Source organism: Oncorhynchus keta, chromosome 32 (genome assembly GCF_023373465.1).
Source record: "Oncorhynchus keta strain PuntledgeMale-10-30-2019 chromosome 32, Oket_V2, whole genome shotgun sequence".
NCBI classification, from domain to species: domain Eukaryota; kingdom Metazoa; phylum Chordata; class Actinopteri; order Salmoniformes; family Salmonidae; genus Oncorhynchus; species Oncorhynchus keta.
Genome location: NC_068452.1, coordinates 30,482,730 through 30,510,206, shown reverse-complemented (window position 1 = coordinate 30,510,206; position 27,477 = coordinate 30,482,730). Strand labels below are relative to the sequence as shown.

General features: G+C 44.9%; 3 protein-coding genes across 11 annotated transcripts; 1 reads left to right on the top strand and 2 right to left on the bottom strand.

Annotated features, from left to right (window-relative positions):
* Window positions 1-152: 152 nt before the first annotated feature.
* Window positions 153-18,285, bottom strand: LOC118383098 (glutamine-rich protein 2). 3 transcript variants are annotated; one of them, XM_052491336.1, is made up of 19 exons: window positions 17,442-18,285; window positions 12,266-12,370; window positions 11,787-11,867; window positions 11,520-11,633; window positions 10,644-11,409; window positions 10,458-10,543; window positions 10,237-10,382; window positions 9,787-9,892; window positions 9,330-9,590; window positions 8,964-9,086; window positions 8,798-8,872; window positions 6,188-6,352; window positions 5,795-5,913; window positions 5,189-5,254; window positions 4,957-5,058; window positions 4,101-4,275; window positions 3,784-3,895; window positions 2,436-2,558; window positions 153-2,208 (listed from the first exon to the last, which is right to left on the bottom strand). In XM_052491336.1, the coding sequence occupies exons 1-19, from the start codon at window positions 17,826-17,828 to the stop codon at window positions 2,036-2,038; spliced, it is 3,285 nt and encodes a 1,094-aa protein (XP_052347296.1). In that variant the 5' UTR covers window positions 17,829-18,285; the 3' UTR covers window positions 153-2,035. The 3 variants fall into 3 exon arrangements, with proteins under 3 accessions (XP_052347296.1, XP_052347297.1, XP_052347298.1); XM_052491337.1 differs by having other exon boundaries at window positions 2,436-2,555; XM_052491338.1 differs by lacking the exons at window positions 9,330-9,590; window positions 9,787-9,892; window positions 10,237-10,382.
* A 146-nt stretch (window positions 18,286-18,431) lies between these two features.
* LOC118365605 (UNC93-like protein MFSD11) lies at window positions 18,432-25,367 on the bottom strand. 2 transcript variants are annotated; one of them, XM_035747964.2, is made up of 14 exons: window positions 25,219-25,367; window positions 23,483-23,657; window positions 23,321-23,376; window positions 22,779-22,886; window positions 22,539-22,618; window positions 22,336-22,432; window positions 22,159-22,217; window positions 21,810-21,969; window positions 21,447-21,487; window positions 21,284-21,349; window positions 20,972-21,097; window positions 20,650-20,824; window positions 20,248-20,383; window positions 18,432-20,053 (listed from the first exon to the last, which is right to left on the bottom strand). In XM_035747964.2, exons 2-14 carry the CDS (start codon window positions 23,576-23,578, stop codon window positions 19,892-19,894), a joined length of 1,362 nt encoding a protein of 453 aa, XP_035603857.2. In that variant the 5' UTR covers window positions 23,579-23,657; window positions 25,219-25,367; the 3' UTR covers window positions 18,432-19,891. The 2 variants fall into 2 exon arrangements, with proteins under 2 accessions (XP_035603857.2, XP_035603856.2); XM_035747963.2 differs by lacking the exon at window positions 25,219-25,367 and adding an exon at window positions 23,841-24,057.
* LOC118365609 (serine/arginine-rich splicing factor 2-like) lies at window positions 24,281-27,444 on the top strand. Of its 6 annotated transcripts, XR_004821791.2 has the most exons (5): window positions 24,281-24,930; window positions 25,238-25,532; window positions 26,019-26,160; window positions 26,641-26,710; window positions 27,123-27,444. XR_004821791.2 is itself a non-coding variant. In XM_035747971.2 (3 exons), the coding sequence occupies exons 1-2, from the start codon at window positions 24,542-24,544 to the stop codon at window positions 25,515-25,517; spliced, it is 669 nt and encodes a 222-aa protein (XP_035603864.1). In that variant the 5' UTR covers window positions 24,281-24,541; the 3' UTR covers window positions 25,518-25,532; window positions 26,019-26,285. The 6 variants fall into 6 exon arrangements, 3 of the variants coding, with proteins under 3 accessions (XP_035603864.1, XP_035603865.1, XP_035603863.1); XR_004821789.2 differs by having other exon boundaries at window positions 26,641-27,444; XR_004821790.2 differs by lacking the exon at window positions 26,019-26,160 and having other exon boundaries at window positions 24,282-24,930.
* Window positions 27,445-27,477: the final 33 nt, after the last annotated feature.

Below are 27,477 nucleotides of genomic sequence, written 5' to 3'. Positions count from 1 at the left end.
GACTAAATACTTTTTTTGCCCCACTGTATATAAGAGAGACAATAAACACACAGCGTGGCAGTTAATTGAGGAAGGATGTGGTTAAAACTGTGTATCCAGCCCAGTTAACGTGTTACGTGTCTGAAACTGTGTGTCATAACAGCGTGGTGGAGTTGTGTAGAACAGTACAGATATATGTACGTACCACAAGTAAAATTCATTGCAGACAGTCAATGAGTCAACATATGTTCACATAACAGTTATATGGACATCATATGACACATACATCACATATTCCATGAAGGCCCATTTATCTTTGAAAACAAGGATACATCTACCAATGGAAATCTTACATTCAGATTAACTGCCTGTCTTAAATACTCTCCTGAAATACCTTTCAGTAGCATCATTACTCCTGAATACGTCCAAATGCTATGAAAGGGATCACTTATACTCAGTTTATTAGGTACACCACCTCGTTCACCACCTCGTTCTCAGGAGGCCGTGTCTTGCTATATAAAGCAGGTAGACAGGCATCCAGGAATGCAGTTACTGTCCGAATGAACATTAGAATGGGAAAAACAAGTGACCTAAGTGACTGAATGCACAACTCATTGATCCTTGTCACGGATGGGCTATTGCATCAGCCGACCACACCAGGTGCTACTCCTATCAGCTTAAAACAAGCAGTTCCAGTTATCACGCGATCACCAACACTGGACTATTGATGAGTGGAAAAACATTGCCTGGTTCGACGAATCCCGGTTCCTGTTGCATCAAGCTGATGACAGAGTCAGGATTTGGCGTAACCACATGAGTCCATGGCCCCATCCTGCCTGGCGTCAACGGTACATGCTGGTGGCAGTGGTGTGATGGTGTGGGAAATGTGTTCCTGGCAAAGTTCGATCCCTTGATACCAATTGAGCAATGTCTCCATGCCCTGAAGAATTCAGGCTGTTCTAGAGGCAAAGGGTGGTCCAACCCGGTACTAGATGGGTGTACCTAATAAACTGGCCACTTGGTGTGTAAGGCATGGCTAGATAAATATACATCATATTTCACATTGACACAAAATGTGTGTAAGCAAAGCCCATGCTTCTAGGAAACAGTCACCCCGTTCCTCAATGACAGTACAGTTTGTCCTTTCAAGTTTATTAATTCATATCCTGTCCTACATTCACACAGGCTTTTTGAACTGTGTCCCCCCCCCCTCCCCGTGCCACGCCCCGGCCCACGGACAACTGCAGTTGAGTGCTGACATGGCGCTACGCTAAAAGTATGCTATGATACCCAATGCTGTGCCATAGTTAAAAATGATACACTATGCCAGAGTGAGGCACACATAGCAAACCCCCTTGTTTAAAACACACAGACACCAGGAGACTGCTGTAACTGGACACAGGCACGGTGACATTCGAAGGGAATGCCATCTGGGCCGATTTTACAACCCTGGCTGCTTTGCTTCCCCAATAGATGCAGGTGGCTGGCTACCATTGTTATGAGTCCACGACAGGGGTACATTTTTGTGGTAATGACATGAGTGTCTTTCCTCTTAACATGTGATGGAACAACTTGAGACACTAATACAATGAATCAGACGTTACAGAAACTGGGTCTGTGAGAGGGAAGACATTTCAAGCCCTTAATGATACTGCTCTATAAGACCCTATATGTCAAATGAATTGCTCCATGGTGGTATTGTTCTGCATCCAAACAGTCTGGTATTTGAGGCCACCTGCCTGAAAGCTTCTCTATGAAGGTCATTGAAAATCAGGCATCATAAACCAAAATCGTAATGTAGCCACACGTAAGGTATTTGACCTGTGAAGCTACACCTTGGAAATGTGACTCGGCTATTTGTTGCATTGAAAGTGTTTATAGGTCCTAGAATTGTGTTCTTCCATTACCATCCATAAATAACCTAACTGACTAATATCAGACTTGATTTTCACAACGACTGTATGCTCCGTTACAAAATGGAGACCAGGATACCCTCCTGCTGCTGCTGCTGTAAACGGTTTATTAAAATAAGATGTGTGGGGCTCTCCATCGCCCCCTACAGGATGATGACGGGCTCTACCTCCGACTGGCTCAGGTCCACGTGAAGCTCCAGATCTTGCTGCAGCAGCTCGCTGGTGGTGTCAGCATGGGACGAGCTCTGGGGAAGGGTAGCCTGGGACAGGCAGCCTAAAGAAGACATGGGCCGGTCCCGCACAGAGCTGCCTGAGACTGGGGGAGATAAAGGGGGGAAGGGGGGCATGGGGGAAATGGTCAGGGGTTAGGGTTCAGGTGTCTGCTATACAATCAACCTTAACAGCTGCACAGCAGCAATCGCAAAAAAAGAATGCTATTTCCATGTGAGTGTTGTTTCAGTACCATTCCATAGTAATCACTATTCCAGTTGGTGAAATTGGTTTATATGTTGCAAATGGGTAATGACACTGGTGTTGACCTACCTGAGCGGCTGCGCTGGGTTTTGGCACTCTGGGGTCGCACAGGGGTCACACAGCCCGGCTCTGTGCAGCCAGGCTTCTGGAACTGGGAGCGCATGATCTTGTCTTTGCTCTTGCACATGCCTGCTGTCATTAAAACAGCAATGTCACATCGCGACCTTGACATGGGAACGACAGGACCCCACCACAACCATAGCCATACTGTACCTACACACCCATACAACTTCTTCCAAGTCTTGAGCAAAATACTCTTTCAATACTATTTTGACTCATTCAATGGTCTCATAAATTACTGGGAATCACAACACCAAATCCCAGGCATAAAACAGGACAGCATATCTCCCTCATTCTTCCTTCAGGGCTTGATTTGTATGAACAGATGAAAAGGATATTAAGATAGAAATGATGGCATGCAAGCAGTGTTACCCCAGGTTATATTTACAGTCTCTTACAGACACCAGGCCTGATCTTCTATAACATAGTAACATTGGGTTCTTTCCAGTGTGGAACACTATACCAACCAGAGCCCCTCCCACAAACCCATTGCAGCCCATTCTTATTGCGAACTCACTTCCTTAAACCCTCGTAAAATACTCCCTCCCATAAACTAAGCTCCTCTCTCCTTCCCTAAATCTCCTCACCCTCGTCCTTCTCCAGACCCTCGTTCCTAATCCTTCATCATACACCACTTTAACACTGTACTGTATCCCTCCTCAAATTCTCATTCCCAACCAAACAGCCCACTTTCTTTCTCAACCCAACCTAACTTTTCAGTCTCCTCCCCATTCTCTCCTGACCCTTCACCATGATGTCCCAACTCACTCCTCCTCCCCACACTCCACTTTACTCTTTATCTCTGCATCCCTGCACTGCGAGCCCAACTCTGGACACATGGTCCAGGGAGCGAGAGAGAGGAAACAGGCTAAGGGCAGTTGGGGCCTGGACAGACGGCACGGTGTGATCATCATCTTAAGACGCGTTGTGTAACTGGGCCCAGGGGTGACAGTGAATCCTCGGAAGTGTGCTTCACTGTCAATGAGGAGTCAGAACTGGAGTCTGGACATCACCTCTCTCCCAGGCCCGGACCATGACAGCTGCCCACAGCATGCAGACATGTCACACTTAACATTAGGTGACTTTTTGGAGCGATGGCATAAAAATACAAAATGGACCAGTGGGAATGGTTTTACTGCACTGCAGTTGCTTGAATTGTGTAACATGAATTAAGTAGTCTAGCTTTTGTTCACAATTGTCCAGATTCCATTTTCTTTTCAATACGTGTAATTCTACTCTAAAAATACACAGTACTGTAGAGTAGAGCTGAATATAATCCCAGTCCAGAACCCTGTACCGTCTTTAGGAAAGATGGTGGGTAGTCTGGCATCCACAGTCTTGACCGATCTGGTTTTCAGGCGGCCCTTGTAAATATGTCCGTCCAATCCCAGGATGTCCACTTCCTCCGGCTGACCAATAGACACAAGGACAAGGTCAAATATTTGCATACCTAACAACTGTCAAATACACCTCAAATATACTCTGTACTCAACATGATAACTTGTATAAATGGCTCAACAAATGTGATTGACCAGGTGTATTCCTATGGGCTGGCAGTGGTCTAGTTGTCTGTCAGTACAGTAACCCACAGTAGGTGAGGTTGGTCTCACTCACCTGAATGCGCAGTGGGGAGCTGGAGATGGGTGGTGTCTCCTCCTCAGCCTGGATGAAGTGGCTGAATTGCTGCAGGCGGGTGTAGCGGCGGTTGGGGTAGGTCACGGTGTGGCTGCCTCCACAGCTCCGGGACATGGCCAGGTAACTGTAGTCCGCCATCTCAGGAATGCGCTCGCTAGGATGGACACAGGAGTGGAGGTTGAAGGTCGGAAGATGAACACTTCTAGAGGTTTTAAAAAGACCTGACAGTACAGTATTTATAGTTTGTAGTTAAATTTGGTCACCCTGCCTCCCTGACACTTCTCTCAACCATAACAAAGCAATATGGACAACTTTTTGGTCCTTCCCCTGTTTAAATACATGTGCTTCCGGATTCCCTGCCTGGCCCTGGCCTGACTGACTGACTGACTGACTGACTCACTGCTTAGGCAGACTCTGACTGGTCCTCTGCAGCGGGCTCAGGATGTGTGGATAGCGGGAGCTCCCGATCTCCCTCAGAGCCCCCTGGCTGTAGGTGCGCTCTGGGCCAGATAGGTGGCTCTGCACTCTCTCTATCTGCCTACACATCATGGTGTGGATCCGCTGCACCTGCATCATGGCCCTTTCTGAGCTGGCCATCTCAAAGTGGCTGTGGTTGGTGCCTGGCCTCAGGCTGAGATGGAGGGAGAGCTGGCTAATGTCAGACACTTGCAACTATGGAACACTTCTGGCTGATCTAGTGTGGGTGTTAGGTCTTTGGGGTAGGATAAAGTCGACTACACTGTATATTGGATATTGGGACACTGGCACCCCCTGCTGGTTAAAATGGGGCCAAGTAAGAGTTTCAGTTGTGATGTTTTTGACTGTCTGCTCTCACCTTCTGCAATGCTGGCGAACCTGCTCAAGCTCATAGATGGTGTACGGTCGGTTGGACTTGTGGGAGGGTAGGCCAGGAGTGGAGGGCAGGGTGACCAAGTGCCTGTTGTCCAGTGGAGAGAGAAAGAAGATAGAGAGGTAGGTGAATAAACAGCCCCATAATCCTATTATTTCAATTTCCACAATGTCTGTGTGTACTGTATAAAAATAGGACATTATTATCATTTACTTACGGTCCTGGGGTAAGCATATCGACTGGGCGGTCGCAGGAGATGCAGTGGAACCTTGCCACAAGTTGTCTATGAAAGGGACGTAACAAAGACAAATCAAATCCAACTTTATCGGTCGCATACACAGATTTGCAGGTGTTATAACAGGTGTAGCAAAATGCTTTTCCTTCTAGCTCCAACAGCACAGTAGAATGTCTAGCAAATACAATACAAATACACAAACAATCAGGACACAAACAAACAAACAAGAAATGACAGAACAAGTCCAATTAACAATCCTGAGTAGATATATCAGAGTGAGCATGTGTCAGAATCCAGAATATAAATACGTGGTGTGTATAGACAGTATATAATTTGGAAGGAAAATAGTGTGTACAGTAGTAGGTATATTAGGAACAGAATACAGTATATACTGTACATACACCGTGAGTAAACAACAGTATACAAACAGAACATAGACATATAGACAGAATATAGACAGAGATAAAATGAACGCTAAACACAGGAAGACAATGAACGCATGATCATGTAGAACTCCATAGAGGAACCTGGACTTATCCAGCCATCATCCCTCCTGGGCCTGGCTGTGACCAGTGACATGTGACTTACTTCCTGATCCCTGCAGCGTCGTCCTCCTTCGGGGCAGGCTGGGCCTGCAGCTGCTTACGGATGCTCTTCCAGCGGTCCTCCAGCTGCTTCTTCACAGGATCCAGCTCAATCCGGTCCAGCTACACAGATAGACAACAGATGTACTACAGGGATGCCAAAGATATAAACTACCACCAGACACACCAGACAGACATTCCATAAGATTTTTTACAAACAATGCTATCTGTCACTATAAACACGTTCGTAAAACACTTAAAAACGTGTGACATACAGACTTGTGAGATATATTTATTGGTGATAGCATAGTAATAACGCGTATGGGATGTATCAATGGACATGTAGGCCTATTATATAAACATCCATTTAGCAGGGTAACTTCCTGCTCAGTCCCACCTTGCACTCCATCTCGGTGGAAATTTTGTCGATGATTTTGTGCCAGTCCTGCTCCTGGCCAGTGATCTTGCTGAGCAGCTCCTGGAACATGGTGTTGAGCTCCTCTGTCATGGAGTCAAACTGCATGCGGCTCACCTTGGTCTCCAGGGCACGCTTGTCTGCTTTCTACAGGAAGAGAGGAGATGCAGTCAGGGAAATGGCAGTACTAGTGTGGGCTTGTAGGGGTTAGGTGAAACCTGTATGGACTTGTAAGGATTAGGTGAAACCTGTATGGACTTGTAAGGATTAGGTGAAACCTGTATGGACTTGTAAGGATTAGGTGAAACCTGTATGGACTTGTAAGGATTAGGTGAAACCTGTATGGACTTGTAAGGATTAGGTGAAACCTGTATGGACTTGTAAGGATTAGGTGAAACCTGTATGGACTTGTAGGGGTTAGGTGAAACCTGTATTAACTTGTAAGCGTTAGATGAAACCTGTATGGACTTGTAAGGGTTAGGTGAAACCTGTATGGACTTGTAAGGGTTAGGTGAAACCTGTATTAACTTGTAAGGATTAGGTGAAACCTGTATTAACTTGTGAAAGCGTTGTGAAAATGGACCTGATTAGGTGAAACCTGTATGGACTTGTAAGGATTAGGTGAAACCTGTATGGACTTGTAAGGATTAGGTGAAACCTGTGGACTTTAATTAGGTGAAACCTGTATGGAAGGATTAGGTGAAACCTGTATGGACTTGTGAAACCTGTAGGTATAGGTGAAACCTGTATGGACTTGTAAGGATTAGGTGAAACCTGTATGGACTTGTAAAGGTATAGGTGAAACCTGTATGGACTTGTAAGGATTAGGTGAAACCTGTATGGACTTGTAAGGGTTAGGTGAAACCTGTATGGACTTGTAGGGGTTAGGTGAAACCTGTATGGACTTGTAGGGGTTAGGTGAAACCTGTATGGACTTGTAAGGATTAGGTGAAACCTGTATGGACTTGTAGGGGTTAGGTGAAACCTGTATTAACTTGCAAGCGTTAGATGAAACCTGTATGGACCTGTAAGGATTAGGTGAAACCTGTATGGACTTGTAAGGATTAGGTGAAACCTGTATGGACTTGTAAGGATTAGGTGAAACCTGTATGGACTTGTAAGGATTAGGTGAAACCTGTATGGACTTGTAGGGGTTAGGTGAAACCTGTATGGACTTGTAAGGATTAGGTGAAACCTGTATGGACTTGTAGGGGTTAGGTGAAACCTGTATGGACTTGTAAGGATTAGGTGAAACCTGTATGGACTTGTAGGGGTTAGGTGAAACCTGTATTAACTTGTAAGCGTTAGATGAAACCTGTATGGACTTGTAAGGGTTAGGTGAAACCTGTATGGACTTGTAAGGGTTAGGTGAAACCTGTATTAACTTGTAAGGATTAGGTGAAACCTGTATTAACTTGTAAGGATTAGGTGAAACCTGTATGGACTTGTAAGGATTAGGTGAAACCTGTATGGACTTGTAAGGATTAGGTGAAACCTGTATTAACTTGTAAGGATTAGGTGAAACCTGTATGGACTTGTAAAGGTATAGGTGAAACCTGTTTTAACTTGTAAGGAATAGGTGAAACCTGTATGGACTTGTAGGGGTTAGGTGAAACCTGTATGGACTTGTAGGGGTTAGGTGAAACCTGTATGGACTTGTAAGGATTAGGTGAAACCTGTATTAACTTGTAAGGATTAGGTGAAACCTGTATGGACTTGTAGGGGTTAGGTGAAACCTGTATGGACTTGTAGGGGTTAGGTGAAACCTGTATTAACTTGTAAGGATTAGGTGAAACCTGTATGGACTTGTAAGGATTAGGTGAAACCTGTATTAACTTGTAAGGATTAGGTGAAACCTGTATGGACTTGTAAGGATTAGGTGAAACCTGTATGGACTTGTAAGGATTAGGTGAAACCTGTATGGACTTGTAGGGGTTAGGTGAAACCTGTATGGACTTGTAGGGGTTAGGTGAAACCTGTATGGACTTGTAAGGATTAGGTGAAACCTGTATTAACTTGTAAGGATTAGGTGAAACCTGTATGGACTTGTAAGGATTAGGTGAAACCTGTATGGACTTGTAAAGGATTAGGTGAAACCTGTATGGACTTGTAAGGGTTAGGTGAAACCTGTATTAACTTGTAAATTAATAAACCTGTATGGACTTGTAAAGGATTAGGTGAAACCTGTAGTAACTTGTAAGGATTAGGTGAAACCTGTATTAATTTGTAAGGATTAGGTGAAACCTGTGTGATCTTGTAAGGATTAGGTGAAACCTGTATTAATTTGTAAGGATTAGGTGAAACCTGTATTAATTTGTAAGGATTAGGTGAAACCTGTGTGAGCTTGTAGGGATAAATACATGTGTGTATGAACTTGTGTATGGACACGTATGGGCTTGGTAGGGTTTTGCATGGGCTGGTACAGGTGAACTTGAGCATGTTGGGATTTGTAGGTACCCCTATGGTCTTGAATGGACTTGTGGAAGCTCGTCTAGACTAACATCAACATGAGAACTTGTGAGAGTTCACCTGAGTTGAGTATAACACACTGAGAGAAAGATAAACTATGCCATGTTGTGGTGAGAGACCTACGATTTCAATCTCCATCTCCACAAGCTCTTTGTCAGCTTTCTTCTCGTCCAGTTCTTCCATGGACTTGTACAAATGCTGTGACAGAAAGACATTATTCTGTGGTTTGGAACAGAAGTACAGCATGGAGCATTTCCTATTCCCCTATGGCCCTCCCTCCCAGACTCACGTCGATGTGGACCTGTTTCTGGCCGTGCTCCTTAATCAGGTGGTTGGCTGTGCCGTGGAGCTTCTCACACTCAGCCTGCAGCTGCATGATGGCTCCCTGAACGTCATTCATCAGCTCCGAGCTCTGGCAGAAACAACACAGAGACAGGGTTCTATGTCTGTAATACACAGCCATGGCCCCACTGCCATGGAGAGCCTGGCACTGACACACTCCTTTCCCTTAACACACTGCTGCCCTGATAGAGCTTCCCTTACATATCATCTCTAAACGTATCCCTCCCTCAGGGTTCAACATAACAGACCCATTATTTAATTGAAACCCTTTGGTATTCTGTTTCATCCTTTATCCTGGCCCTGCCTATAGTACCTCCGCTCCAGGTCTGCCTCCTCCCTGCTGATTCATGAATCTGCTAACGAGGCCCTGCAGATTCTCATAGCGCTGGAACAGCTGGCTGACCTTCCTGCTCACATCTACAGAGCAGGAGGGGCACGTGGAGCCTTGCTGCCCGCCTGCCTGACCGCTGCCCTGGCCCTGCTCTGACCCCTGGGGCTCCTGCTGGAAGCTCTGGGAGAGCAGCGAGGAGGAGGACGCCATCATGTCCTCCAGCATGCCTCGCAGGTTGTCCATCTGCGGTGAGAGGGCAGTATGAGGGCCATGTTGGGGCCACTTGCTGCTACATTATGGATGATGCTGTCTCAGCTATATTCTACAGTTGAAGGTTTTACACTCTGGTGTTAGACCTGACAGTGTATTCAAATGTCTATATGCACTGGAATGTCTGTCTGTCCGTCCGTCCGTCCGTCTGTCTGTCTGTCTGTCTAACCTGATCCTGTAGCTGTCTGTCTTTCTTGGTCTTCTGCTCAGCCTTGGCTGATGTGTTCTCAGTCTTCAGCAGTAGCACCTCTTCCTCCACTTTCTGCACTGCGTTCCTGAACACAGAGTGGTGGAACAGGTGCACCAGGCCATGAGGAGCAGGCCACCACCTCTCTTCCAATGGAAAACTACCACATCTCAACTGGCCATAAAACTGCTGAGGGAAGAACGGCTCGTAATAATGTCCGGAACAGAGCAAATGGAATGGCATCATACACCTGGAAACCATGTGTTTGATGTATTTCATACCATTCCACTGATTCCGCTCCAGTAGTTACCACGAGCCCGTTCTTCCCAATTAAGGTACCGCCAACCTCCAAATGATATCAAATGTAGCTTCCATAAAAACTATCTATAATTTATATTTAGCCTTCCTGTGTGCTCCTGTGTCGTTGTTTACCTGAGGTATAATATCTGCAGTCTGAGCTGTCCTTGTTTAGGAGAGTCAGAGGAGTCCTCACTGTCTGACCCTTTGGCTGTTTCTGAGCCTCCCTCTGAGCCCTGAACTGTTCCTATGTTCAGAATCAGCTGCTCCAGTTCTCCCAGCTATGACAGGGACATGGGGCCATCAACAATGTGTGTGTGTGTGCGTGTGTGCGTGCGTACATCTTCCTCGCTCACCTTGGCTCTGTCACCCATCAGGCTGTCGACCAGAACTCTCAGATGAGTCAGTTGATCCAACAGATTGTCAGGCACATCCCTGTCCCCTACACATTCAGGACAAAAATGGTCATCCCACACAAAATACATCATTCAGTAAAAGAAAACATAGAATAGCCATACACTATCCAATTGTTGTTATCTTACCCATGTCAGGGAGGAGCTCCCGGAGGTGCTGGAGCTGGGCCTGGTCAGCCTTGCCTGCTTCCAGCAGCTCTACTCTGGTCTCCAGGGTGTTGTGTCTCTCCCTGAGCCTGCCCACGTCCCTCAGGGCCTCCACTGTCTCTGGGTAACGCTCTGCCCCGCTGGCCACACGAGACAGGGGTTTGCTGCCCACCATCAGAGCTCCATCAGAGAGGGACTGCTGGGGCAGCGCCCCCCCATGCTGGCTGGCAGTGACAGTGCCAGGAGTGAAGGCAGCAGCTCCATCAGAGAGGGACTGCTGGGGCAGCGCCCCCCCATACTGGCTGGCAGTGACAGTGCCAGGAGTGAAGGCAGCAGCTCCATCAGAAAGGGACTGCTGGGGCAGCGCCCCCCCATGCTGGCTGGCAGTGACAGTGCCAGTGCCAGGAGTGAAGGCAACAGCTGCATCAGAGAGGGACTGCTGGGGCAGCGCCCCCCCATACTGGCTGGCAGTGACAGTGCCAGTGCCAGGAGTGAAGGCAACAGCTGCATCAGAGAGGGACTGCTGGGGCAGCGCCCCCCCATGCTGGCTGGCAGTGACAGTGCCAGGAGTGAAGGCAGCAGCTGCATCAGAGAGGGACTGCTGGGGCAGCGCCCCCCCATGCTGGCTGACAGTTACAGTGCCAGGAGCGAAGGCAGCAGCTCCAGTATTGGCATTGGCAGAGACGCTGAAAGGAGTCATGGTGGTCATGACAACTGATGTGGGGACAGGGACTGAGTGCTTGATTTCCTATTGGAGAAATAGCTACCATCAACACAAAGCTAATGTCTATTCCTATGTCTTGTATATGATTGCTTGATAAAGGAATCTCGCTCTTTCAAGCAAGACATAAGACATGCCTTTTGCAGATTCTGTTGCTCGCTAACCAAGGTGGTCTGCATGATGTCCCAGGTCACACACTGGATGAGCTCGTCTGGGTCTGGGTAACGCCCAACTCTGTCCTGCAGCTCTTTCTGTGATAGAGAGAAGACAAGAAAGAGAGGAAGTCATGATTAACCTATTTTTACTAGTTAGCTACTACAGTACTAAACTATTGTTTGTCTCCTCTTAACAATGTAGTATATAATTTCTGAGCTTGGAAAGTAGTCTCCTCAGTTCCAACTCACGGTGGCAGAGTCCAGGTTGTCCAGTCGGTGGCAGTACTGTTCCACTTCGTTGATTCTGTCAACCAGCTCACTCATATTCAGCTGGAACCCAAAAATACCCAGAGCAACGTCATGCTACCAGATGGAAACAGACATGTAGGATGATCCCTATTATCCTCACTCTATTGTTGGGGTGAGTGACATGCCAGGTTGCCAGAGATAAGCTGTGGCTCTTTGATGCTGTTGCCCTCTGTATGACTCCATGTCCCCTACAGAGAGGGATGGAGGGAAGGGACCAGGGCCAGGGTGGATCGGGCTCTACATGACTCTATATTTCACCACTGTGTGGGGTGGTGAGATGGAGAAGGATTCCCTAGGGATGAGCACTGGGTATATCCCCTACTGTAGATTAATGAGGGAAATGAGAAAGTTTGCCAAATGTTATCTATCTGCAATCCCTCCTCACTATGAGGGTTTGCCAGTATGGATGTGTGTCTGACCTGGTTGAGTTGGTTCTGGAGGCTCTTGACCTCTTTCTTCAGGTCGTCTCTGGACTCCTTCAGGTCCTGGATCTCCTTCAGTAGATCCTGGATCAGCGACATAGACTGGAAACACAACAGAGTGTGTTCAAAGGACTCAAAGCTCAAAGAACCTCACATCACTGGTCAGATCACTTAACACAATCATTACCTTTTGTCAGTTTCTGTTATGATGACTGAATCGTAGGCTATAGAAATAAAGAGGGTCGCACACGCGATATATAAGCTACCAGTAATGTATTGGTTAAACCTCCAACATTTCTAAATCACTGTGCCATATTCAGGGTGAATCAACACGCATGGTGATCTCTTAGCATTAGGTCTAAAGCTTTTTCACAGCCTCTTCACGCCCAAAACACTTGAAACTGACTCAGCCCAGTTCTCTAATCTCCCAAAGTAAGAGTCTGTGAAACTTTGAAGCGGTCAGGGGACTCAGTAAGGTCAAAATCCCCCGGACCAAAGCCATATACGTGACTATTTCCCAAGCTACTTCCTTTGAAGATCAGTAGGAAGATCCTAAACCCCTTCATTTAGGAGGGATCCCAAAACCCCTCTCCTTGGCTCCATCCAGTTGACATTTCACCCCAAGGGAGGTTACTAGGACACCACCATCCATATGCTGTTACAAAGCAGTGGTAGGACCTGTCTGTCTCCAGATAATCCATGTTTTTCAGAGTACATAACCCCTGCCCATGTGGAACCACTCCACTCTCTAACACAGCTGAGGCCTTGTTGACAGAGTAAACCCACACATGTGCTCTGGGTGTTGCAAATTAGAAATAGGTTGTGTTTACTAAGCGAAGTTGAAACAGGTGGCTCTGAATGTATTGATCAGAGTTCCAGTGGGTTTGTCTAATGCACCCAGACATGAAACAACGCATAGCGACTCCACTGAGCTGCACAGGCCGTCAAAAAACTTGTCTGAATAACTAATAGGTTGTTCAGTGAGCTGTAAACGTGGAAGGGATATATGACCTGCGTGTATGGAATTTCTGGAGGAGACCACCTTTTCATTTCATTGATCGCTTCAAGCATCTCAGAGACATGAGATTAGGCAAAACATTATCAAATCTTGTAAACAGGACAAGAATATTCTAACCTGGCAACCAATCCAACCACTAATGACAAACAAAGAGACAATCAACTGTATTTGTCACATTTTGATGGGTGGGTCCAGGGTAGAGGTCCACCGATTAATCGCAATGGGCGATTATTTGGGGCCGATTTCAAGTTGTTTTTTTTTCACACCTTTATTTAATCGTTATTTAACTAGGCAAGTCAGTTAAGAACACATTCTTATTTTCAATGACGGCCCAGGAACGGTGGGTTAACTGCCTTGTTCTACGACAGATTTTCACTAGTCCAACGCAATTAACGGCCTGCCTCTTGTTGCACTCCACAAGGAGAATTACGCTAATGCAGTAAACCAAGGTAAATTTTTAGCTAGCATTAAACTTCTCATAAAACACTATCAATCAATCATAATCACTAGTTAACTACACATGGTTGATGATATTACTAGATATTATCTAGCGTGTCATGCTTTGGTATAATCTGACTGAGCATACAAATATCTAAGTATCTGACTGAGCGGTGGTAGGCAGATGAAGGCGAGCAAACATTCATTCAACCAGCTCTTTCCTGCATTTTGCCAGCAGCTCTTCATTCAAGCATTGCGCTGTTTATGACTTCAAGCATATCAACTCCCGAGATTAGGCTGGTGTAACCGATGTGAAATGGCTGACTAGTTAGCACGCACTAGTAGCGTTTCAAACGTCACTCGCTCGCTCTGAGCCTTGGAGTGGTTGTTCCCCTTGCTTTGCATGGGTAACGCTGCTTCGAGCGTGGCTGTTGTCTTTGTGTTCCTGGTTCGAGCCCAGGGAGGAGCAAGGAGAGGGACGGAAGCTATACTGTTACACTGGCAATACTAAAGTGCCTATAAGAACATCCTATAGTCAAAGGTTAATGAAATACAAATGGTATAGAGAGAAATAGTCCTATAATTCCTATAATAACTACAACCTAAAACTTCTTACCTGGGAATATTGAAGACTCATGTTAAAAGGAACCACCAGCTGTCATATGATCTCATGTTCTGAGCAAGGAACTTAAATGTTAGCTTTCTTACATGGCAAATATTGCACTTTTACTTTCTTCTCCAACACTTTGTTTTTGCATTATTTAAACCAAATTGAACATGTTTCATTATTTATTTGAGGCTAAATTGATTGTATTGATGTATTATATTAAGTTAAAATAAGTGTTCATTCAGCATTGTTGTAATTGTCATTATTACAAATAAACATTTTTTTAAATCCGCCGGTTAATCGGTATCGGCTTTTTTTGGTCCTCCAATAATCGGCATCGGTGTTGAAAAATCATAGTCGGTCGACCTCTAGTCAAGGGTATGGTTAATTTCCTATGAGATTATTATGACACTTTAAAAGCTCCTCGTGAGGCTGATTGGACATATTGAGTGATGATGATGATGATCATCACTCACTGTTTGCTGATGTAGGCAATGATGATAATTGCCTACATCAGCAAACAGTAGGCTAAATGTATGCATCGTCCTATTCCCTCAAAGGAGCTGGGCTCCCTAACCAGGGGACATCCCCAACCGTATCTTCCTCAGACACAATGTCCCTAGTACCCTGTCTGTTGGTCTGTGAGGATGTTGTTTAGACAGAGTGCCCAACCTCCTTCCTGTTCCTGCCACAACATCTGGGTCATCATCACCCACAAGTATGTTGCAAATGGTAACGGACAGGACAACCTAAATACAAGTAAAAGGGGTAGGAAATGAGTAACTAACATAATGTAACTACACTGACTTGTACTGTCCCAACGATAAGGAAGCTATTTGCGATTGGGAAGAAAGCCATCCACTCTACCTACCGGTTACTCTTTAGTCAGCCATTAACTGGCTCTGACTAAGATGGCCGGTGGCCTGGAATCCTTCCACGCCACTGTGAACACAGAGCGCCACTCAGGCAGACTTTTCGCTACCCTCTCAGATCCAGGACATGTACCCTGTGGGGTCACAGCGGAGCACACCTTTATCAACCACAACAATCCCCTGATAACCTCTGCCATGGGGTAAGAAGAAAGAGACCCTGGCTAAGGGCCTGTATGCAGGAAATAAAATATGCTGCTATGAGTTGTGAGGCAGAAACTGATGGACATTGTGTCTTAGTGGGGTCTTAAGGGATATAGCAGACAGGGCCAGAGAAGGCCAGACGGGGCCAGAGAATGCCAGACGGGGCCAGAGAATGCCAGACGGGGCCAGAGAATGCCAGACAGGGCCAGAGAATGCCAGACAGGGCCAGAGAATGCCAGACAGGGCCAGAGAATGCCAGAGAAGGCCAGACAGAGCCAGAGAAGGCCAGACGGAGCCAGAGAAGGCCAGACGGGGCCAGAGAAGGCCAGACAGGGCCAGAGAATGCCAGACAGGGCCAGAGAATGCCAGACAGGGCCAGACAGGGCCTGAGAATGCCAGACAGGGCCAGAGAATGCCAGACAGGGCCAGAGAATGCCAGACAGGGCCAGAGAATGCCAGACAAGGCCAGAGAGGGCCAGAGAAGGCCAGACAGGGCCAGAGGTCCAGACAGGGCCAGTGGATACTGGTATTGACCCACAGTAGTATACCCACAGGATACATTAATGATTCAGAGGATTTTCAGAGGCACCTTCGCCTGTACCCACTGGATGTCCCTCCCTCATATCACCTGAGTGTTAACTGGGCAGGTCTGGGCAACATCAGTGAAGATAGCTAAGTCCTGTGCAATCTTTCATCTTCCTACTTGCTTTATTTACACAGACTGGCATGTCTCTATCAGTGTCCATATTTCAAACTCAGACATTTCAGATACCAGCAGAGATACAGTTCAGAGTGTGGTATGAAGTACTGGACCGATACTGATTCTAAATCGTGTACACCCCAGGAGGTTGGTGGCACCTTAATTGGGGAGGATGGGCTTATGGTAATGGCTGGAGCTGAATAGGTGGAATGGTTTCAAACACATCAAACATATGGAAACCACGTTTAACTCCGTTCCATTAATTCCATTCCAGCCATTACAATGAGCCGTCCCCTCTCAGCAGCCTCCCCTAGTGATCTGTACTACTCAGCTATTCAATTTTGTTCCACAGCATACACAGGGAACACAGGAGTGGTGCTTATCTTTGGGGAGTGGCCTTTCCTTTGGAAACTGGAACAGAGACACAGCGAGGTCATTTGAGAAGACAGTGTGGTGCCCATCACCTATTGTGCTGTGCTCTGTCATCAATATCCTTATCCAGTGTTGAGTGTTCTGAAATGCTCACCATTCACCACACAGACAGGCCCCCAGCTGCGGGACAGGGCTTTGATGAGCAAGCACTCAAGGACTTAATACAGATAAGAGGGGCTGAATCACTTGCCAGCAGCATATCCCCCTGCATTCCACTGCTGGCTTGCCTCAGAAACTAGGTAGTTGGTCCTGGTCGGTACCTGGATGGGAGACAGAACGCTGCTGGAAGGCCAATAGGTGGTACTCTTCCCCCTGGTCTAAGGAGATTCAGTGTCCCAGGGCTGTCTTTCATTGTCCTGACTCTGTGGTCACTAAAGATCCCATGGCACTTATCGTATGAGTAGGGGTGTTAACCCCGGTGTTGTGACTAAATTCACAAACTGGCCCTCATGCCATCATGGCCACCTAATCATCCATAGCTTCCAATTGGCTCATTCTTCCCCTCTCCTCCCAACTTTAACTCTTCCCCTTGTCGTTGCTGTAAATAAACCTCAGACTCTAACATCTGTCACAAGATGGATGTCTAGTCTAGAATACCCAGTGGAACTGTAATATAATCGTATTTCTTGACCATTGTGGCCATTTTTCTTTGACCACAAAATTGTTTGACAGATTCCTAAAAACGAATTTGGCGCCTATTTTATGACAAGCAAAATTGTGCACCACGGACAAATCAGAGTTTCAACAGTTTTGACTGTTGATCAGGGGAGGCAGCACTGCCACAGCAGCAATGTTCAACTTTCACCTGTCCTCGCATGACATCATTTCAATTTATAATAAAATTATGACTCAGCGATGACAGTGTGATATTAATAATTACATTTTGGAGGAAGAGCCTGTCTCACCTTGGACACGCCGTCCTCACTCGCCTGAGCCTTGCGGCGGAGCTGCATCAGCTGCCACAAGTCGTTGACCGGTGTTGTGGTTGAGGCAGTGCGGCTCAGAAGATCGGTACCGCTAGGAAGCTTCTCCAGCGCGGCCATCTGTCTCTCGATCTGCCGAAGTTTCTCTTCCATGTGATGGTACGGGCTAGAGGACTTGGTCAGATGCGGGCCATGGGGCTCCTGTGGTGGGGCATCCTGCTCTCTCCAGCCGGTGGTCACATTTTGGATTTTCAGATGTCCCAGGATAGCGTGGAGGAGGGTATGCAACGCATTGAAGTTGACAGCTCCAACTTCAGGTGTCCCGATCGACAGGTTCACCAAATCAAACAAACTAATGTCAGCTGACATTTTGACTCACACTACTTCTGAGTTAGTTATTAAACAGTATATTTACGAGGGATATGAAAGATGTATCTTCTTCCAATATTGCCATCTTATTTTGTAAAAATTCAACGCCAGAATGATTCAATTAAATAACAATATTTTTTTTAATCGACAGAATCGAACGCAAAAAAAATACACTTTGATTCTTCTGTACTAAAAAAAAAAAGTGTCTGTAAATTAGAATTAAATATTCCCCAAACAGTTACTTTTCAACACCTGCTCGTTGCTACTCAATCTCGGTTGTTTCTTATTCCAATGCCATTTCTAACCTTGTTTTAGAAATGGTTTCAATTTGGTTCTAATCTCTCACGCCTACCATAGAACCCGTATTGGACGTAACAATGACAGTGAGTACAGTTCTCTTTTGTGATTGGATGTAGCCTCCTTCCATTACACAATAATTGCATCCCACATTGTGACTCACAGCGTCCCTGGTTGCTGAGCAACAAGGCAGCGGCGGGCATCAAATCCTCATCAGGTAGGACAAGGGTTGTGTTGTTGAGAAAGTATGCAAAGCATCACCTGTTCTCACCCCAGGTATGCAAAAAGGAGCATACAGACACGAAAAAAGGTTCAAAATAACAATTTTATAATAATAAAAATGTTTAAAAAACAAGCGTGCATATCCTGGAGCCTTTCTAAGTAACTACATTCAAGTATAAAAAAAATCTAGTTCATAATCCAAAACACATAGTTTATTCCCTCACAATCCTATTTATTGCCTCACATCAAATAGCTCTGAACAATCTTCAAACTCAGTTTTCATGTGCCACAGAACTGAACTCTACATTAAGCAATCCACACAATGAATGAAATGATTAATGAATTAGACTTCACATTTTTGGCAAGGAGGAGCACAAACACTGTAAACAGTTTGTGACCTCAATCGAAATTGCATGATGAAAATATAGAACACAAAATAAATGTGTGATGTTTACAGAGTGCAGAGGCCATTGTTTCAATGTGCGTTCTAAATAAAACCATAGCCTTATAAACTCATAAGCTCAAGAGTTATTCAATGTGACATTTTAACAGAGCAATATAACCTAGAGCAGTTTAGACATAAAAATTCTGGTCTACATTTTGTAATTCACCATTCATTCAACAGCCATGCCATCATTCTCAATACACTATCTATGGCCTTTTGGATCCCACTTTTGACAAAAACCTATGGAATACTACAGATACTCTGAAAGTGTGATGCAAATATTGACAAAGAAATAACATTTAGAGCATTGTTCAACAATTTCGTACAGATATCACTATAACAAAAATAATTTAAATTGCAATAAGCTAGTGTATATGCGTCTTGATCATTTCTCCCTTTATGACAAATGCCATCTTACAAGACATCTAGATGCAGTGGAGTCCTGATAAATGCAATGGCTTGGGAGTATTCTAAATGTGTATACTAAATCTGAGCATGTAGAAGTGAAAAGTGTATTTGAATTTGAACTGATAAACTGCAGAGTTTGTACATTTCCAATGTGCGCTTATCAATAATCGACTGTACTACGTTTTCTTCTTCTATCAAATTTAAGTAGTATAATAAGATTCATGTTGAGACTGGAAACCTTGGTATGAATAGCAGTCTAGCCGAAACTTAGTCAATGACTAGTGCACATTGAAACCAACCAGCTGAACATCTACATGAAGACAGAAGCACAGTGAATGACATTGAACATAAAGGCTCCTCTGTGCACAACTGATTCACTCCAAGTAAATATACACTATTTAAGTGTATCTTCCACTTGAAAGGCAAAAATCAAAAGAGCTGTGAATAACTGTGCTAACACAGTGTTACTAGTCTCTGCTTATTGGAATCAATAGAGCTGTGAATGACTGTGCTAAAACAGCATTACTACAGTCTCTGCTTATTGGGGCTGAGGTGGGCCAGTCAAACGGTCAGTTGAAGGATTCCAAAGGATAGCTAGGTTGATAGGAAGGTGTTACACCAACTCTTCCCCGGATGACCCGTCCAGCTGTGAATAGATCCTCTAACCGTGACCCCCTCCTCCCCTAGGTTGTCATATGCTGTCATAGTCAGTGTCCCGTCGGCTAGAGACCACCACCCACTCAGCCACGAGGAAGGATAGCGTGCCCAGGAAGCCCACCACAACCATGATGAGCAGCTGCCAGTGCAGCAGGAGATAGTTACTGTAGAAGAAGGCCAGGGCTGCAGTGATGGACTGCGGAGGACAAGAGCACCAAGTTACACCACTGTAATACAGCAACTGTGGTTAGCAAGTATGGGGAATCATCAAGGGATATACCAAGCAAATAGCTCAATGTGATATTTCTTCAAATCATTCAGTGTAATACATTATCGCCATATACAGCAAACCATAGTGTGTGTGTGTAGGCCTAACAGATATCAATGTACCTGGACAAACTTGAAAACGGCAAAGGCAGGAGCGCTGTCCTCCCGGAACATGAATCCCACAATGCTCAGCAGTTGGGTGTTGAAGCAGCTGTCCCCCAGGCCCAGCAGGAAGCTGCACAGCAGAGCCACCTCAACACTGAACAAACAACAGGTTAAGCAATTAAGGCAACGCCACGCCACCTCAACACTGAACAGACAACATCCCAGGTTAATACAGACATGAAACCTTACACAATCTGCAGTAACCTGATAGAGTTCAAATGCAATTATGCACTACTGCTACACTTAACATAATGCTCATGTCCTGACCTGCTGTATTCTTATGCAAAGTATGTAGAATTGTTGTAATAGTAATCCATGGTCATTGTTTTATGGGCCAAATGAGTAAGCCTTGCTGTGTACCTGGGGGTGATGTATGCCTGCAGGTGTGTGCCCTCTTCTGGGGCAATAGGGGCATCACTGGCAATGTTCAAGAAGATCAGGTAAAAGGCCACGAGGTGAGTGATCAGCCCCAGCAGCACGACCGGGTTCCTCCCAAACCGGTTGCACTTGTTCAGCATCCCAAACACGCCTCCTCCTGGACAAACAGAGGCACAGCAGAAACAGAATCATTGACTTCCTCGAATCATCAGTCCCTTCCTGTCAACCACTTTATCTGCTTTCCAAACATCACGTGTATCATGTGATCCGAAACAGCACTGAAGATAAAAAATGACTGACTCACCCAGGATCTCTCCCAGGCCAATGAAAATACCAGAGAGCCCGATCAGACTCTTAGCATCCTCCCCAAATTGAGTCATGGCTCCTATACATGTCCCGTATACCCCACTGTAAAATGTCAACTCTAGGCCTGAAGGTGGAGAAGGAGCAAGAGTTACACACATAGAACCTATGGTTACGCATTCAAACATACTCAATGTCAATTGAATATGCATCCGTTTATATTTCTATACTAGCATCCAATGAAAGAAGTTCCTCATATTGGAAATAGTCCAAACTGTTTTTTTCCTGAATTAATTGGAATGAATTTGCCAACCTGTGTATGCTATGGAGATACTCAGCAGTAGCATCTCTTTAGTGACAGACAACTGCAACGCTTTCTCTGTAAGAAGAGGGCACATATCAGTCAGCTGAGCTCTGGGCCTTTGTTGCTGACATGACAGATTGAAGTAAGAAGCAACCAATGAACTCTGACTCACTGAAAGCATCTAGAGCCTGGGAACCGAGACCTGGAGTCGCTCTGCAAGGAAGAGAAATCCATAACTAAACTTAAGTACAGCCTTTCCAGACATAAAGGAATACAGGATTATCCAGATTCAACCCAGGCCTATGGAGGAATACAAAGTACCTTACATACAACAGCAGGTGCAGAATGCACAAACACTATTTGTATGGCATATCTATTAGTATATCAATATTTTACATGTGTATGTATGCATGACAACATGCGTGATTCTGGTCAATAAAAGGGTAGATAAGGACATTTTTTCTCATGCTAGTTTACTCTAATGTTAGACCTAGACCATGTTTTCCATCCCAACCTGTCTGCAGACTGCACTCACACAACGATAGAGGCACTCTCCGTGGACTCAGTCTGCAGCAGTGACTCAGACGCCTCGGAGGGTGTGGCCTCAAGATCCGGCTTCTGGATCAGGAAGAACAGAAAGCTGCCCACCAGGCTGATGACCGTGAGTGAGATGAAAACTGTCTGGCGATCCTCATCTAGACACACACACAGCACGCGTCAGCAATTTATGGCCAAAATTAGATTTCCTCATTGTGTCAAGGGAACTTAGGGAACGCTAGATACTATACAAAGGAAAGGGGAAAGGACTCATGAATCTAAGTAGAATACATTCAAAAGATATCTACATTGTTATAGTAAAAAGTTAACCAAAACTGATGACATACCTGATATGTGAACGTGGCCATGCCAGGCAAAATAAATATACATGTTCCCAAAGAATAAGCTGCAAAATGGGATAGATACATGTTAGGCAGTCCAACACCATGGATTCAGTACCAGAGTAAAACAGCTGTGGTAAACAGTGATGCAGTCAATACAGTTATGCTGATAAGAAGAAGTACCTGAACTGTAGCAAGGCCCAGAAAATACCACTGTTCCTGCCGATGGTGGCATCTGTAGAGTTGATGGTGAGTAGGTTCCCCTGAGCTGTCCACAATACTAGGCCACAGATGGAAAGAGATTGAAAGAGAAAAGAAAGAGGGTTATGTGGTGATCGGAAATACAAGTCGTTAATTCTCAAGTAAGAATACCACAGTCTTCTTACTTGCAGCTGCTATTCCAACAACTACAGACGCTGTGTAGAAGCTCCAGGTGTAGGGGTGGATGAACATGGCAATGTATCCACTGATGGAAATAAAACATTGGACAGTGTTAACATCACAAACAAGCTAATGAAAACAAGTACTTTATGCACACTCAGAGAGAATAGATAAATAAACAGTTCTGTAAACAGGTATTGGCTACAGTGGGTTGATTTAAAGACAGGTCAAAATAGTGTACTCACCTGTATACTAGTCCACTAAAGAACATGGACAACTGGGGTCCTATAACAGCCACTACTGAGGGAGCAATCAGGTTGGATGCAGAGAAAACTCCATAGATGATGGCCATGCTACATATAAAGACACGTGTAAAAACTAATTAGATGATATTGCGCCAATGTAATACCACTATTCATAGAAAATGTTAGCAACATGGCTAAAATTGCAGGAATTTTATTCAATAAGGATGTGTTTGAACAACAAACAGCCTGGTGTTTGCCTGCCACGGGTGGTGTCATTAAGATGTCCATAAAGGCCAACAGCAGCAATTAAATCACAGACGAGGCCCACAGTCATATGCATGTTATTTACAAAATACTTCAGGAAACTGGGATATTGTAGAGAACTGAAAGTCAACTTTGTTGCCAAAACTGGGCAGGTTCAATTACTTACCTTTGGAGACCTCTTTGAGAGAGACAGGATTACAATTTTCCAACAGTTCTAATCTATATCATAGGAGCCACATAGGTCAAAGTCACCGTATTTCAGCATCACAATGAATTACCTTGTGTATCCACTCCCATGGAATTCAGTACTGTTGAAACTCTTGATCACAGTTTGCTGAAATGAGACAAACAATTGACACCATCAATATCAACGTCCCCTGTAGGTACCCTACAGTTGTGTGGCTTGAATTTGTATGTACAATTTGTCAGTTCAACCATACCTCTATATTGCCGCATGTTTGGAAAGCAGTAAACATGAACATAAATCCAAAACCCAGGATTATGATGTTCAAGAGTGTCTTTCCCTCTGGACCCATGCTTGCTGCAGGGTGTCACTGTAATATTACTTGACGAAATGGGTTAGTTAAAAAACTTCTGAAGGGGTCCACAGCTCATCTGAAAAAGAACAGAATCAAAACATCCCTTGGTGGCATATCTGTAGAGAAAGGATGCTAATGCTATGAATATTAGCTATTGTCAAGACTACATATATCTAGGTAGATATGCTACCAAATAATCACTATAGTAAGTATTTCCTTGCTTTTGTCTGTTTAGCCACTTGAGATGAAAACCATTTACCGAGTCGGGTGCTGCACTGTATAGTCCTTGTTTGTGCAAGCTAGGGCTTGTGGAGATACCATACGGACTCAAATCCTAGAAAGAATCCTACAATACTACAATCGTATTATACGATACTTTTCTCCCGTCTAGTCTAAAAATGGTCTTTGAATATTTTTCACAGTGAGTGACCAAAACTGTTCGTCATGTGAGATAGTCAGCTGACATTTCAAGGCGTACAGCCAAAAGCCCATTGGGAAACTGAGTTTATTTGCTATAGTCTGACGGCAATGTCGTTTCCGGGTCAAAAAAGAAAAAAACATTATTAAATTGAAAGTATTTTCCATTTGTGGCCCCTCCGAGTTATTTGTATTAAATATAATATATTTTGGTGCATTGAATTATGATTTTAAAAATTGTAATTTGAAGATGTGTTGCTTTTCCCTCCAAATAAATACGCAGCAGCGTTACTCTTCAACCTCATTCAGCGAGGAGGAGCAAGGGATAACATCTCGTTCTAGCAAATGGTCGGTGCTTAGGAAATCGTTATACATTTGGAAAGCTATATTGCATTTTTTAAAGAAAAACTCGACATATTGCGAGCAGGCTGATTAAGTACGATAATTTTAATCAACAATTTTTAAGCGGGTGTTGACCTTTCACCCACATTTCTGGTAGTACCGTTGCGTGTTTGTTAGGCTAACTAAGGCCCGATCTGCAACATGAGCTATGGTAGGCCCCCGCCCGATGTTGAGGGCATGACTTCTCTTAAAGTGGATAATCTGACCTACCGAACCTCACCTGAGACCCTTCGCCGTGTCTTTGAAAAGTATGGTAGGGTAGGAGACGTTTACATCCCCCGAGATCGTTATACGAAAGAGAGCAGAGGGTTCTCCTTTGTGCGATTCCATGACAAGCGGGACGCAGAGGATGCGATGGACGCAATGGATGGTGCCGTGCTGGACGGACGCGAGCTAAGAGTCCAGATGGCCCGTTACGGACGTCCCCCAGATTCTCATCATGGAGGCGGTGGTGACCGTGGAGATCGTGGTGACCGTCGGCGTGGAGGTGCACCCCGGAGGTACGGGGGTGATGGCCGACGAAGTAGGAGGTAAGAGCTGAGCACATGGTTAAGTAGTTGCTCTAGCTCTCCTTCGATTGGGTCGTTTTTTATTGTTAGCTATGTGATATTTGTTTAATTAGCGTTAGCTATGATGTATAGTGTTTGTTTAGGACCTTGAATGTTTTAATCGAAACAAGGGCCATAAGGTACCGTTATGTAGCGTCAATCAGCCACCATTACAAGCATGGTTCATTGACTTGGTAACTTAGCAGCGTTTTGAGGCCTTACGTTTACAACTGTTTTTAGATAAGTGATAGCTCGACATAACGAACTTACACTCGTTTCTCCTCACCAGTCCGAGGCGTCGGAGACGCAGCAGATCCCGGAGCAGAAGCCGATCTCGTTCCCGCAGCCGCTCCCGCAACAGCCGATCAAGGTCTCGTTCCTACTCTCGCTCCAAATCTCGCTCCCCCAAGAGAGACAAGGCCAAGTCCCCGTCCAGGTCCCGCTCCAGATCCAAGTCTCCCAAGTCAAAGTCCCGTTCCAGGAGCCACACCCCTGCGGAAAGGGCCTCAAGATCAAGATCCAAGAGCCAGCCCAAGTCACCTGGGGAGAATGGAGCTGAAACCCCATAGATGACTGACAAAATGGTAAGTGTTGGGCAAGGAGACCTTAACACTACCTCTTTGAGGCGAAGTCTAGCATTACACTAGTTTGTATGAATAGCATAGGGAGGGTGATGTGGGGATATTATGTGTGGGATGGATTTGCACTAAGTCTCCCTTTTCCATGGTTATCTGTGGTTGAATAGAAGGGGGTTGGTTGTGGGATGTTTTGACAATGAACTGCTTTAAGTCTTTCCACCTCAGTGGTTATACATATTACTGTAACACTGGGCATGGCAAAGAGGAATGGAAAACTCTCATATGGTGGTTGCCTTAAACCCACATTTGATGGATTTTGAGGACTATTCCCTGGTCACAATTTTTTTTCTGTCCTGCCCAATGTTCCAGTTCATTATCAGTGTAGAGGAAATTTAGGTCCATTCTTGCATTGTACATATGTGGCATTTGAGAATACATTTTTACCGTAAAAATAAAATGTTCATAAAAAAATCTGGAATTCTCTCCTCCAAGCTGCGGAATCCTGTTTGCAAAAGAGGAGTTTGAGGCAGTATGAGCAGTTAGTGAGCTGGGTGTGTGAGCTGTCCGGGCACCTGCTGCTGTGGGGGTTGCTATGGAGCAGGCCGGTTGCAGTCAGTGTTGGGGTGGTGTTGAGGTACGTCTGCAGGACAATGGACAGAAGCCTTGCATTGTCCTCCAGGTCATGCTCTCTGCTTTTTGGGGGCAAAGACTTGTGCTCAGGAGGGAACCAAGGTTTGTCTGACTGGTTTCTCATGACAAGATTTCTCATTTTTGTGAAGCCCGGGCGTCTCTTGACGTTTGGTTCCTTCCTTGAACCAAAAAATTTCAAACATCAGAAATGGGTTTGCATAGCTTTTGATTTGGCTCTTTCAAATGTAGACTAGTTTCCTACTAATATGGGGGAAATGTGCTATGCACATGAAGTTGGCATTACATTGCCAGCTGATTACCCCATACATATGGCCTGGAGGTGTCTCCATGTCTATCTGAAGGGAGGGGTGGTAAAATTAACAAGCCATCGCCACTTCTTTTACTGGAGGTTGAAAACAGAATTGTGTAATTTTTTTTTTCCAACACCTGTTTCTTACATCCTTGTCTTTCAAACATTTTTCAGATGAGATGCCAATGAGGACATCACACTTCAGACTGAGGACCCTGTCCATACAATGATTTCTGTGTAAAAGGTTGTTATTGTATCTTGATCTGAAGGCTGTGTTTTTTTTCTGTTTTTTTTTCTCTCGTTTGCCCAGACTGCTTGTCTTTCATTGTGCAATGTTTAAAAATAAAAAACTATGCTTAATGTGCTTTTGAGGTAAATGGGCTAAAACTGCTGGGATTTCAATTTGTTGGACTGCACGGCTATTTGTCATAGTGAAGATTTGATGGCCTAGCTTTTACAACTGTTATTTTGGGTTTCATGAAGACTGTTGTTATTGGGTTGGTATAAGGCTGTTACAGAAGTTCAAATGGATAGGGCTTTTAGAATAAGTCTGCAAAGAACCAGGCATGGACTTACTTGCAGGTCAACTTTGCTATGTAGCTTTGTTTCATTTCATTGTGACTCTAATCTTCTCTCCTGTATCTTTTGTGCACTAGGCGCAGTTGTGTAGCAGTTGAGTATTGCTGGTTAGCTGTTAAGGTGGCGTGTTGCAGTGCTTGGCTGTTTCCAGTGTTCTCCGGAATGCCCCTGTGGCTACAATGCTGTGATGGTGGCCAACTTAAATGATTGCTACAAATTCACCATCGGTAGAATGCCTGTCTTTCAACAAGTTTAAATGTTCTCTTATTCAGAGCACTAAGTGTGGTGTGCTAATTTTGTTTAATGCATTCTGTCTTGCCCTTTGTGCATTCCTTTCCCCCCTTGCAAGAGTGTTTAGGTGTCCAATGTGAAAGCTAATAAAAATTGTCTTCAAAAACATTTGGTTTATCATTTTATTTTAACAGAACACTA